Here is a 12967-nt window from a genome sequence, read left to right as displayed (position 1 = left end):
AAGCTCTCTCTCTCTCTTTTTTTTTTTTTCCTTTTTAACACCTGCGTATTGTTCTGCTGTGCTGAGTTTAGTCTGTTGTCTTAATGTTTCTAGTCTGGTCCGATTATAGTGCTGTGATGAATGACATTTTAAAGAGCCCTTGAGGGCAGATCTGTGCTGTGCCTCTCTCCCAGCTTCTGATGGTTGCCACCAAGCCTTGATGTGTCTTAGCTTGTAGATGCATCCCCACAGTGTCTGCCTCGTCTTCACATTGACTCCCACTAGGTCTCACTATCTCTGTAAGAACACTTGTCACTGGGTTTAAGGGCCACTCAGTTAATCCAAGATCTCATCTCAACATCCTTAATATAGTCACATCTGCAAAGGCCCTTAATTCAAATAAAGTTAACCTTACACGTTCCAAGTGAACATGTTTTTTGAGGGGACAAGTCTTCGTCCTACTACATAGAGTATATGTACAGGAGAATTTCCTAAAGGGCTGAATTTCTGGTTCAAAGGATATGGGACTTAAACTTTTCTCAGTGCAATTTTAATTTGCATCTATCTTATAGGTGGAGTAGACTATCCCTTCATATCTTTAAGAGTGATTTCTATTTTCTTTCCTGTGAACTTTCTCTTCTGATGCTTTGACTGTTTTTCTATTGGGCAGTTGATATTTTTCTCATTGATTTTTTAAGAGCTTTATTTTTTTAGGGATATTAACCACTTGTCCGTAATAAGAGTTGTAAATATTTTTCTCACTTTGTTCTTTTGTCTTTGGCATACAGAAAATATGCTTGTGTAGTTGAATTTATCAGTCCTTGTTTTTAATGGCTTCTGAATTTTGTCTGATTGCCTTGGAAGTTCTCCCTGGTCCAATTACAAAATATCCCACAAATTTTATGGTTTAATTTTATATTTTTGAATTATATTCAATTTGAAATTCATTCTGGTGTAAGATGTAAAGTATGGCTTTTATCACCCCCCCACCCAGCAGCTCTCCTCTTTATCCTAACGCATATGTTACTTATTCCATCTTTTCGCCACTGATTTGAGAGCCCTCCTTTTTCATGTGGTAAATGTTATGTGTATTGGGGACTAACTCTAGACTTCCTAGCTTGCATCATTGATATTTCTATAAATTCATGTTCCAGGGTCACACTGTCTTAAGTTTTGCACTTTTAAACATATTTTAATATTTGATAGGCTAGCTCCTCATACTTACTTCCTTTTGTAGAATTTTCCTGTTATTGTCACTTATTTTTCCATATGAACTATCTTAGCATTAGTTTGTCTATTTCATTGTATACACACACACACACACACATATATATTGTATTTATAGATGTGTGTGTATTTTTAATGGCATTATATTATCCTTATAGATTAATTTAGGGAGAATTATATCTTTATGATTTTGATAATTCCTAGCAAAGAACACTGTTTGCCTTGCCATTTATTCTGATCTTAAATTTTGTGGCCTTTAAGAGTGTTATAAATATTTTCATGTAAATCCTATAATCCCTCAAATTGTTTATTCTTAGATACTTATTTTTTTGTTGTTGCTACTATAAATGCAATCTTTTCCTCCATATCTCTTGACTGATGGTTATTTATATGTATGAAAGCTATTGATATCTGTGTGTTGTATTTGGACTTGACCATGATAAATTTACCTTGTTGTAGTCCCTTTTGGGATTCTCTTTAAATTTTCCAGGTTTAGAATTATATTATCTAAAAATGGTTTTCTAAATTTTATACCTTTCATTTATTTCTCTTACCTAATTATGTTGGCTTATTTCTCAAGGACATGTTAAATGCTCTTGGCTTTAATGAGAATGCATCTAGTGTTTCTCCATAAAACATGATGCTGGCTTTGGGTCAAGACTGAGATACTCTATCATGTTAGGGAATTCTATAGTTTCTTAATCCATCAAATTTGATGAAGAATAGCTGTTGAATATTGTCCAGTGCTTTTCATCATCTATAGAAATGATCATATTATCTATGTTCTAGATAGAACATTCTTGCATTCCTAGAATATATCCCACTTACCTAAAGTATATCATTTTCTTTAATGTGTTACAGGATTTTATTTGCTAATGTTTTGTTTAGGATTCCTGCGTCAAAAGTCATACATGAGATGGGTCTTCAGTTTTCCTTTGGTGTTTCATCTCTGTCAGTTGCTGGTAGCAATGTTATTCTTGCTTCGTAAAAGGAATCTGGAAGGTCCCCTCCCCACCCTAGTTTTTTTCCTAAGGTCTGAAACAGTTTAGATAGCATTGAGATTACTTGCTCTGGAAGATTACATAGAACTAATTCCTCTTTGAAGGCATCTGGGCCTAGTGTTTTGTGGGAATAAATCTTTGAAAATTTTTTCTTTCTTTCCTATAGTAATTTGTTAGTTTAGATTTTCTGTCTTCTCTGAGGTAAATTTTGGTAAATTATATTTTCATAGAAAATTATCAGTTTCTTTCAGATCTTTAGGGTTTGTGTGTCTATGGTTATTTCTGCTTTACGACATTTTTGTTTGTGTAGTTGTACTTTCTGCCATTTCTTTGTGATTAGATTACCTGATCTATTTTATTTTTCTCCAGGAGCAAGCTCTTGGATATGTTTATTTGTACTATTATTATTTATTTTTTCTAATGTATTAATTTATGCTTTATTTTTTAAAAACTCATTCATTTTCCTTTCTTAAGTTGACTCTGTTACTTATTATTCAACAAATATTTATTGAATGCCTCCATGTGTCTGGCTTAATTCTCAGAACTTGGGTTATATCAGTGACCTAAAAGAGCTGACCAAAAAATAGATGTTTAATTTATTTACTTCCTTGTACTTTTGATGAGTAATGTAGGTATTTCAGGTTTGGATTTTTCTTTGAGCACTATTTTAGTTATATCTAACTAAAATAGGTTTTGATATGTAAGTTTTAATAATTGTTATTTTCTAGATATTTTGCTAGGAATTTAAGAATTTTTGTCCTAAGAATTTAAATAGAGCATTTAAAAGTATCCAGTTGTTAGGAGCTATTATTTTTTGGCTATGTTATTCATTTTAACTTTATTGCTTTGTGATTAGAGACTGTTTTCTTCCTTTGAGACTTTATTTAGATTTTCTTGTCTAATATATGGTCAATTTTGTGACACTTGAAAAGAAGAAACACTATGTCTTCAAGGCCTTTATGTATTTGAACCAACTTTATTATTATTTATTTCTTATATTGTCTTAATGTTTGTCCATTCAGACTGTTATGGACTGAGAAAGGTTAGTAAGTTAAAGACTTATTACTAATGCATACCAACCTATGTCACCTTGTATCTCCTATAATTTTGCTTTTGAATGTGATGCTATATTATTTAGTGCTTTGATATTCCTTTGTCTTCAGTTTGAGTTGTCATATCTTCCTTATGAATCACAATTGTAAATTGCACTCTTAGCATTATAAAGTCTCATTTAATTTGTTTTGGCCCAGAATTTAACTTGTCTGATATTAAGATCATGACCTCTATTTTCTTTTTTTTCATCTGATGGAATACATTTGCCCATCCTTTTATTTTTAACCTTTATAACTCACTTGTGTACAGAATCATTAGAATTTGTTTTACAATCCAATCTGATATTTTTCTCTTACTAGATAAGTCCAGCCCATATATATTTATTGATGCAAAAGATAATTTTTACTGAAGTATAGTTGATTTAAAATGTTGTGTTAATTCTGCTGTACAGCAAAGTGATTCAGTTTATACACACACACACACACACACACTCTCTCTCTCTTTTTAAAATATTCTTTTCCATTATGGCTTATCATAGGACGCTGAATATTGTTCTCTGTGCTATACAGTAGGATCTTGTTGATTAGCCCCTCCATGTATTATAGCATACATCTGCTAACCCCAATTTCCCACGCCATCTTCCCCTTAAGCCCCTCACCCCCTTTGGCAATGAGTTTGTTCTCTATGTCTGCAAGTCTACAACAGATACTTTTGTTATTAGTTTTATCAATTTATTTCATATTACATTTATATTTTATAGCTTTTTATTTATTTATTTATTTATTTTTTGGTCTTTTTGCCGTTTCTTGGGCCGCTCCCACAGCATATGGAGGTTCCCAGGCTAGGGGTCGAATGGAGCTGTTGCCGCTGCCCTACGCCAGAGCCACAGCAACGTGGGATCCGAGCCGCGTCTGCAACCTATACCACAGCTCACGGCAATGCTGGATCCTTAATCCACTGAGCAAGGCCAGGAATCGAACCTGCAACCTCGTGGCTCCCAGTCGGATTCGTTAACCACTACGCCACGATGGGAACTCCTATTTAATTTTATTTTTAACTTCAAGTTTATTGAAGTATACTTTATATTCACCAATATTCATCATTTTTAGTATGTACAAACAAAATACAGAATAGTTTCATCACTTAAAAAACTCTCCTATTTTGTCAGTGCCTCTCCTTGCTGGCAGCCCCTGGAAATTACTCATTTATTTTCTCAGCTTAGACATTCACCTTTTCCAAAATCTTTTTTTTTTTTTTCAGGGCCACCCACGCCCACGGTATATGGAGGTGCCCAGGCTAGGGGTCAAATCAGAGCCGTAGCCGCTGGTCTTCACCACAGCCACAGCAACTCCAGATCCTTAACCCACTGAGCGAGGCCAGGGATCGAATCTGTGTCCTCATGGATACTAGTCAGATTTGTTTCCACTGAGCCATGATGAGAACACCCAAAAGTCTTATATAAGTGGAATCATATGATAAGTAATCTTTTGAGTTTGACTTATTTAACTTAGCATAATCCATGTTGTTGTATGAATCCATAATTTGTTCTTTTTAAGGGCAGAGTGAGTATGGATATACCACAGTTAGTTTATCCATTCACCAGTTAAAGAGCATTTAAATTGCTTCCACATTTGGGCTATAGTGAATATACCTAGTATCAACATTTGTACAAAAGTCTTTGTGTTAAGTTTTCATTTCCCTTGCATTAACACTCAGAAGTAGGATTGCTGAGATATATAATGAATATATATATTTAGAACCTGCCAAATGGTTTTCCAACATGTGTCCCTACAAATAATGTTGGAAATGCCTATTGCTCTGTATCCTTAGCAGCACATGGTATTGTCAAGATTCTGTTTTAGCCAATCTAAAAATTGCATAGTGATATTTCACTACAGTTTTGATTTTCATTTTTCAAATGACTGATGATGTTGAACATCTTTTCAGGGACTTGTCATCCATGTATATTTTTTGATGAAGGATATGTTCAAATATTTGGCCTACTTTCTTGTTGGGTATTTGTTTTCTTATTACTGAGTTTTCAGAGTTATTTTCTATCAAAGTATAGTTGGTTTACAATGTTTCAAATATACAGCAAAGTGATTCAGTTATATATATGAATATATATGTGCCTGTATATTGCATATATTCTTTTTCAGATTCTTTTCCATTACAAGTTATTACCAGATGTTGAATAGAGTTCCCTGTGCTATACAGTAGGTCCTTGTTTTTTATCTACTTTATAGCAGTGTGTATATTTTAATCCCAGATTCCTAATTTATCCCTCCCCTCACCTTTCCCCTTTGGTAACCGTAAGTTTATTTTCTATGTTGGAGAGTCTATTTTTGTTTTGCAAATGAATTCATTTCTATCTTTTTTTAGATTTCCAGTATGTTACATCATATGATGTTTATCTTTCTCTGTCTGACTGTCTTCACTTAGTATGACAATCTCTAGGTCTATCCATATTGCTTCAGGGCATTATTTCATTTTGTAATGGCTGAGTAATATTCCATTATATGTATATATATGTCTATACATATTCATATCTTCTTTATCCATTCATGCGTCAATCTGTCAATGGACCTTTAGGTTGCTTTCATGTCTTGGCTGTTGTAAATAGTGTTGCTATGAATGTTGGGATGCATGTATCTTTTTGAATTAGTTTTAGTTTTTTCTGGATATGTGCCCAGAAGTGGGAGTGGGATTACTGGATCATATGGTAATTCTATTTTTTATTTTTATTTTATTTTATTTTTTGCTTTTTAGGGCCACACCCATGGCATATAGAGGTTCCCAGGCTTGGGTTCCAATCAGAGCTACAGCTGCTGGCCCACACTACAGCCACAGCAACATCAGATCCGAGCCACATCTGCAACCTACACCACAGCTCAGAGCAACACCGGACCATAACCCATTGAGTGAGACCAGGAATCGAACCCACAGCCTCATGGTTCCTAGTCGGATTTGTTTCTGCTGCACCATGATGGGAACTCCTATTTTTTATTTTTTAAGGAACCTCCATACTGTTTTCCATAGTGGCTGCACCAATTTACATTCCCGCCAGCAGTGTAGGAGATTCCCTTTTCCCCACACCCTCTCCAGCATTATTTGTAGAATTTTAATAATGGCCATTCTGACTGGTATGAGGTGGTCTGTCATTGTAGTTTTGATTTGTATTTCTCTAATAATTAGCAATGTTTAGCATCTTCTCATGTGCCTGTTGGCCATCTGTATGTCTGCTTTGGAGAAATATCTATTTAGGTCTTCTGCCCATTTTTTTTTTAATTTAGTTGTTTGTTTTTATGACATTGAATTGTATGAACTATTTGTATATTTGGGAAATCAATCCCTTCTCTTTCCCAGTCTTATCGCACTGCCTTGGACCTCTCAAATGATGTCCTAGTTTAAGTAGGGGTGGCATTTTTGTATTTTCCTTGATTTTAAAAAATGAAAGCATTCAATACTCATTATAAAAAATGATGCTAGCTATAGGTTTTTCTTTTAGAAAAAAAAAAGAATGCACTTTATCAGGTTGAGGAAATTCCTTTCCATTTCTAGTTTGTTGAGAATTTTTATCATGAAAGGATTTTGAATTTTGTCAAAGGCTTTTTTGTATCAAGGATCATCATATGGTTTTTTTAAAAAATGATTTTTATTTTTTCCATTATGGTTGGTTTACAATGTTCTGTCAATTTTCTACTGTAGAGCAAAGTGACCCAGTCACACATACATACATACATTCTTTTTCTCACATTATCCTCCATCATGCTCCATCACAAGTGACAAGATATAGTTTCAGTGCCATACAGCAGGATTTCATTGCCTATCCCTTCCAAATGCAATACTTTAGATCTATTAACCCCAGATTCTCAATCCATCCCACTCCCTCTCTTTCCCCCTTGGCAACCACAAGTCTGTTCTCAAGTCCATGAGTTTCTTTTCTGTGGAAAGTTTATTTGTTCTGCATATTAGATTCCATATATTAGTGGTATCATATGGTATTTTTCTTTCTCTTTCTGACTTACTTCACCTAGTTTAAGAGTCTCTAGGTCCGTGGGAGGGATCGGGAGCTTGGGCTTATCAGACACAACCTAGAATAGATTTACAAGGAGATCCTGCTGAATAGCATTGAGAACTTTGTCTAGATACTCATGTTGCAACAGAAGAAAGGGTGGGGGGAAAATGTAATTGTAATGTATACATGTAAGGATAACCTGACCCCCTTGCTGTACAGTGGGAAAAAAAAAAAAAAGAGTCTCTAGGTCCATTCATGTTGCTGCAAATGGCATTCTTTTGTTTTTTTATGGCTGAGTAGTATTCCATGGTGTATGTATACCACATCTTCTTAATCCATTCATCTGTCGATGGACATTTAGGTTGTTTCCATGTCTTGGCTATTGTGAATAGTGCTGCAATGAACATACAGGTGCATGTATCTTTTTCAAGGAAAGTTTTGTCTGTACATACACTCAAGAGTGGGATTGCTGGATCATATGGTATATTTAGTTTTCTGAGGTACCTCCATACTGTTTTCCATAGTGGTTGTATCATATGGTTTTTCTTCTTTAGTTTGTTAATATGGTAGATTACATGTTTGACTTTCAAATATTGAACCAGCCTTTCATTCCCAGAGCAAACTCACTTGATCATGATGGTTTCATACATATGTATAATTGCTACATCTGAATTGGTAATATTTTTTGAGGATTTTTATATCTACATTAATAAGGGTTATTGATTTTTAGTTTTATTTTCTTGTAATGTTTTCTGGTTTAGGTACCAGGGTAATCCTGGCCTCATAAAGCAAGCCCTTTTCTTCTGTTTTCTCTAAGAGTTTATATAGAATTTTATCTAAAATTTTTAAATCCATAAGCTTAAAGCTGTCCATAGTATTTCCTTATTATCCTTTGAATATCTGTAGGATATGTAGTGATGTCCCTTTCCCATTCCTGATGTGGATAATTTACATCTTCTTTTCTTTTTGTTTGTGAGTGTACCAAGAGGTTTATCAACGTTATTAATTGTCTCCAAAACCATTGTTTAGTTTCTTGATTTCTTTAGTTTCTTGCTATTTTTCTGTTTTCAATATTATTGACATATGCTTTTATCTTTATGATTTCCTTCTATGTTGATGCTTTGAGTTTAATATGCTCTTTTAGTTTTTTTAAGTAGAAGCTTATCAGTCTTTCTACTTTCCTAATAAAGCATTTAATGCTATAATTTTTTTTTCTAATCACTGCTTAGCTGCATCCCACAAATTTTGATATGTTTTCATTTTAATTCAATTCAAGTATTTTCCCTTGTGACTTTCTTTTTGCTTGATGGGTTGTTTAGAAGTGAGTTGTTTGGAATTCCCATCATGGCTCAGTGGAAACAAATCTGACTAGTATCCATGAAGACACAGGTTTGATCCCTGACCTTGCTTAGTGGGTTAAGCATCCAGCATTGCTGCAAATTGTGATATAGGTTGCAGACGCAGCTCAGATCTGGCGTTGGTGTGACTGTGGCATAGGCCAGCGGCTACACCTCCAATTCGACCCCTAGCCTGGGAACCTCCATATGTCATGAGTGCAGCCCTAAAAAGACAAAATAAAAAAAAATAAAAAGAAGTGAGTTGTTTAATTTTAAAATTTTGAGTATTTTTAGATCTTCTGTTATTAATTTCTATTTTAATTCTCTTTATAGTCATGTTACATATATTTCATTATATCAATTCTTTCACATTTTTTGAGAGTTGTTTTATGGCCCAGAACATGGTCTATGTTGGTGAATGTTCCATATACTTGAAAATAGTGTATATTCTGCTGTCATATGGTGTAATAATGTTCTATAAAATTTGGTCACGTTTATTGTTAGCATTATTTACATTTTCTATGCCCTTATTGATTTTCTTTCCATTTGTCCCTTTGATTACCAAGAGAGGAGTATAGAAGTCTCTACTGTAATTGTGGATTTGTCTATTTCTTTTTCAGTCCTATCAGTTTTTGCTTCTTGTATTTCGAAGCTCTATTTTCCTTTTCTTTTGGCTAAAATTTTAGGGCTGCATCCACAGCATATGGAAGTTGCCATGCTAGGGGTCAAATCAAACCTGTAACTGCCAGCCTATGCCACAGCCAGGGCAATGCCAGATCCGAGGCGGGTCTGTGACCTACACCACAGCTCATGGCACTGCTGGAACCTTAACCCAATGGGCAAGGCCAGGGATTGAACCTGCGTCCTCATGGATACTAGTCAGATTCACTTCCAGTGAGCCATGATGGGAACGCCTCTATTTTCAAAAACATACACATTAGGATTGTTATAACCTCTTGATGAATTGCCTGCTTTCCATAAGGTAGTGTTTTTCTTTATCACTGCTGCTATTTCTTGTCCAGAAGTTTACTTTGATAGTAATATAGCTACTCCAGCTTTTTTTTTTTTTTTAAATTAGTATTTGCGGAGTTCCAATCGTGGTGCAGTGGTTAACGAATCCGACTGGGAACCATGAGGTTGCGGGTTCGATCCCTGGCCTTGCTCAGTGGGTTGCGGGTCCGGCGTTGCCGTGAGCTGTGGCGTAGGTCGCAGACGTGGCTCGGATCCCATGTTGCTGTGGCTGTGGTGTAGGCCAGTGGCTACAGCCCTGATTGGACCCTTAACCTGGGAACTTTCATATGCCGAGAGAGCGGCTCAAGAAAAGGCAAAAAGACAAAAAAAAAAAAAAATTAGTATTTGCATTACACATATTCTTCCACTCTGTGACTCTGTGTCTTCATATTTAAAGCAGATTTCATATAGACAACTTATAATGAGGTCTTGCTTTTTTATTCAGTGTGACAATTTCTATTTTTAGTTGCTATGTCTAGACCTTTATATTTAATGTAATGAATTTATATGGTTGGATTAAAATATTCCATCTTGCTAGTTGTTTTATATTAGTTCCTTCAGCTTTTGTTTCTTTTTCTCCTCTTCGTGGGCCCAGCTGATGGAAAGCACACAGGATAAATGAGAAATAAATCAACCAAATCAGACTGTGGGGCATTCCAGGGAAGAAATAACATGATGTGGCCAATAAACCAATGGCAAGAAATAGAATTTTTTAAAAAGATTTAAAAACGGAACAGGCAATGTGGTATCTTTTATGCAATGTGTGGAACGTATTTAGATCCTGATTCAGACAAACCAGAAGTTGTCTTGGAGAGGACTAGAGGAATTTGAGTACAAATTGGACATTTGATAATATTAAGGAATTACTATTCATTCTGTAAAGTATAACAATGACATGGCGGTTTTCAGTGTTTATGTGTGCATGTATGTACCTACATAAATACATGTTTAAAACTTGCCTGAAATGCATACTCCATTTTTAGGAGTTAAATGATATAACATCCTGAATTTGTTTAAAACACTCTAAAAAAGGAAGAGGAACTGTCATTAATAAAACTGGCAAAATGTTGCTAATTGTTGATGCCAAGTCATGAGTATTTGGACATTTGAAATTTTTCATAATAAAAACGTTAAAACAAAACTTCACCCAAAGCAGAGTTCACACTGAATTAGGGGGGAGAAAAAGAACCAGTTCCGATGGGGAAATGATGAATTCCATTTGGACATGTTGAGTTTGACGGGGTTTGGGGGGCTTTGAAATGGAGATGTCCTGTGTGCAGTTGGTCTGGAGTTAAAGTCCTCTGCTCCAGATGGAGATCAGAAAGCGAGTGTAGATGGTGACTGAGGCTGTGGGCATGGAGAAAGTACCCAAGGAAGGAATACACTGTGATAAGAGGGGACCCAAGACTGGACCTGGAAGATGTAACAGCCAGGGACATCAGAGGGGGCTGAGCTTTGTGACAGAGGAGAAGTAGCCAGAGATGGAGGGGTCAGGAATGCCAAGGGAAGCAAAGGGAGCTAATGTTGCAAAAGGAAGAAGGGCCAACAGAACCGAATGCAGCCAGACGTCAAGCAAGATGAGAACCAAAACGCGTCCATTGGGTTTTGGCCATGGATGGCGTCTGCTGCCTGGGTGGGAGCTGTGTAGGCAAAGGATGAGGGTGAACTGAGGAGGAAATGGAGATGAAGAAGAGGAGGCAGAGAGTCTGGACAACTCTTGGAAGAAGTATGGCTGTGAAACAGAATAAAGAGGGTGGGAGCTTGAGGAAAGAGGTTTCTTGTTTTTTAAGGTGAGACATCCTTGAGCACATTAATTCGACAGGGTGGGGGTGGGGGCACAAAAGGTGAATAGGCAGGAGAAGGAACAACCAGGAATGGAAAGTGCTGAGAGGGAAGGAGGGAGAGGGATGCAGCTGGCTCCTTGATTCTATCAGGAAGGTGGACTTCTTTGGGGGTTTTTTTCCCCCTCAGATGTAGGAGGTGATGCCACCTGCTGGTGGAGAGGGGGGAGATGGGGTAGATGGGAGATTGGAAGTGTGAGGGCCATGGAGAAGGTTGGACTACATCCTGGAAAAGGCAAAAGTGAGTGAGCAGAGAAACACAGTAGGACTACCCAGCTGCGGGGGGAATCAGTGGGAGTCTGAACACGGGCAGGGTGGGTGGTGTTGATGGAAGGCAAGGATGGGGTGGATGGTCGGCACGGGGAGAGGTCCCTGTGGCCAGCATGACCAAGGAGGACCTCATGGAGGACACTGGACCTAGGATGACTTTGATGGCGAGAGCCTGAACGTGGTGCTGCAGGTCTCCTCAACCCCACATTCCCATCTAGAGCAGACACCGGTCCCCTCAACCCTCCACTTTTAACTCCCCTTCTCCTGCCCCCAGGCAGTCCTTGACTTTCCACATCTGACGTGGTTTCAAGGCCCAGGTCAGAGTTGTTTGCCAGTTTAAAAACATTCTATGGCTTCCAGTTTCTGCCAAGAGGCCAGCAGTTTATTCAGCCTGAGCCCTGGCCGGGTTGCAGGTGTAACCATCTGCTGTAGACAGGGTTCCTGCCTGGCTTGAGGGCTTGGACAAGACGGGGCCGCAGGAGGAGGAGAGGCCAACTGCAAAACAGTGCTCTCAGGCCCACTGCTCCCTGTCATTACCCCTCCCACAAAAGCCTCTTCAAAAACACCAAGGATGGTGTCTTGCTCACAGGGAGGGTTCTGGATGCCGCCAGGCCTGGCAGGGGGCTTTCCCCCACACCTGTGTATGCTGCGTCTCCTTGGTCCACAAGCATCGGCACCAGGGCACATGCTGTCGGTGTCTTTCTCAGACTCGCCAGCTCTCCACAGGGCTTGGGCTGCCCACCCTGTCGCTGCAGTTGCCTCACCACACACATCAGTGGCACCAAACGGTTGCAGCCAACACAGGATCAAAGGAAATGCAGACTCTGTAGGGGCCTGTGGGGAGGACCAGGCAACAGCTGAGGCACTTAACATGTGTCCTTTCTTTTTGAGTTTAACCCAGGTGATCCGAAAATTTGCCAAGCAGCTGGATGAGTGGTTAAAAGTGGCCCTCCACGACCTCCCAGAAAATTTGCGAAACATCAAGTTTGAATGTAAGTGCTGAGTTTGGGAGCAGAGGGGAAGGGAGGGTAACATTTTTGTGCCAAACATTTCACCTAGGTTGTTAATAAAATAATAAGAATAGCTATCATGGACTGAGGCCTTAGAGCACCCAGTATCATGCTTCGCGCTTTCCGTGCATTAACTTATTTCATCCTCACAAAATATTTATTATGGGAAGCACCCCTCTCCTTTACTTAAAATGAAATAGGCTTAGGGAGGGAGCAAGCT

At 37.8% G+C, this 12967-nt stretch overlaps 1 protein-coding gene across 5 annotated transcripts in view; it reads left to right on the top strand.

Annotated features, from left to right (window-relative positions):
* RFX4 (regulatory factor X4) overlaps positions 1 to 12967 on the top strand; it is a 168069-nt gene that overhangs the window by 110104 nt on the left and 44998 nt on the right. For all 5 annotated transcript variants that reach the window (XM_021091569.1, XM_021091568.1, XM_021091572.1 and 2 more), the window contains one exon: positions 12629 to 12729. In XM_021091569.1, the coding sequence (XP_020947228.1) occupies positions 12629 to 12729 (101 nt within the window). The remainder of the gene's footprint in view (positions 1 to 12628; positions 12730 to 12967) is intronic.

The sequence above is a fragment of the Sus scrofa genome, chromosome 5, assembly GCF_000003025.6.
Source record: "Sus scrofa isolate TJ Tabasco breed Duroc chromosome 5, Sscrofa11.1, whole genome shotgun sequence".
Lineage (NCBI taxonomy): Eukaryota > Metazoa > Chordata > Mammalia > Artiodactyla > Suidae > Sus > Sus scrofa.
This window is presented reverse-complemented; position numbering and strand designations above follow the sequence as displayed.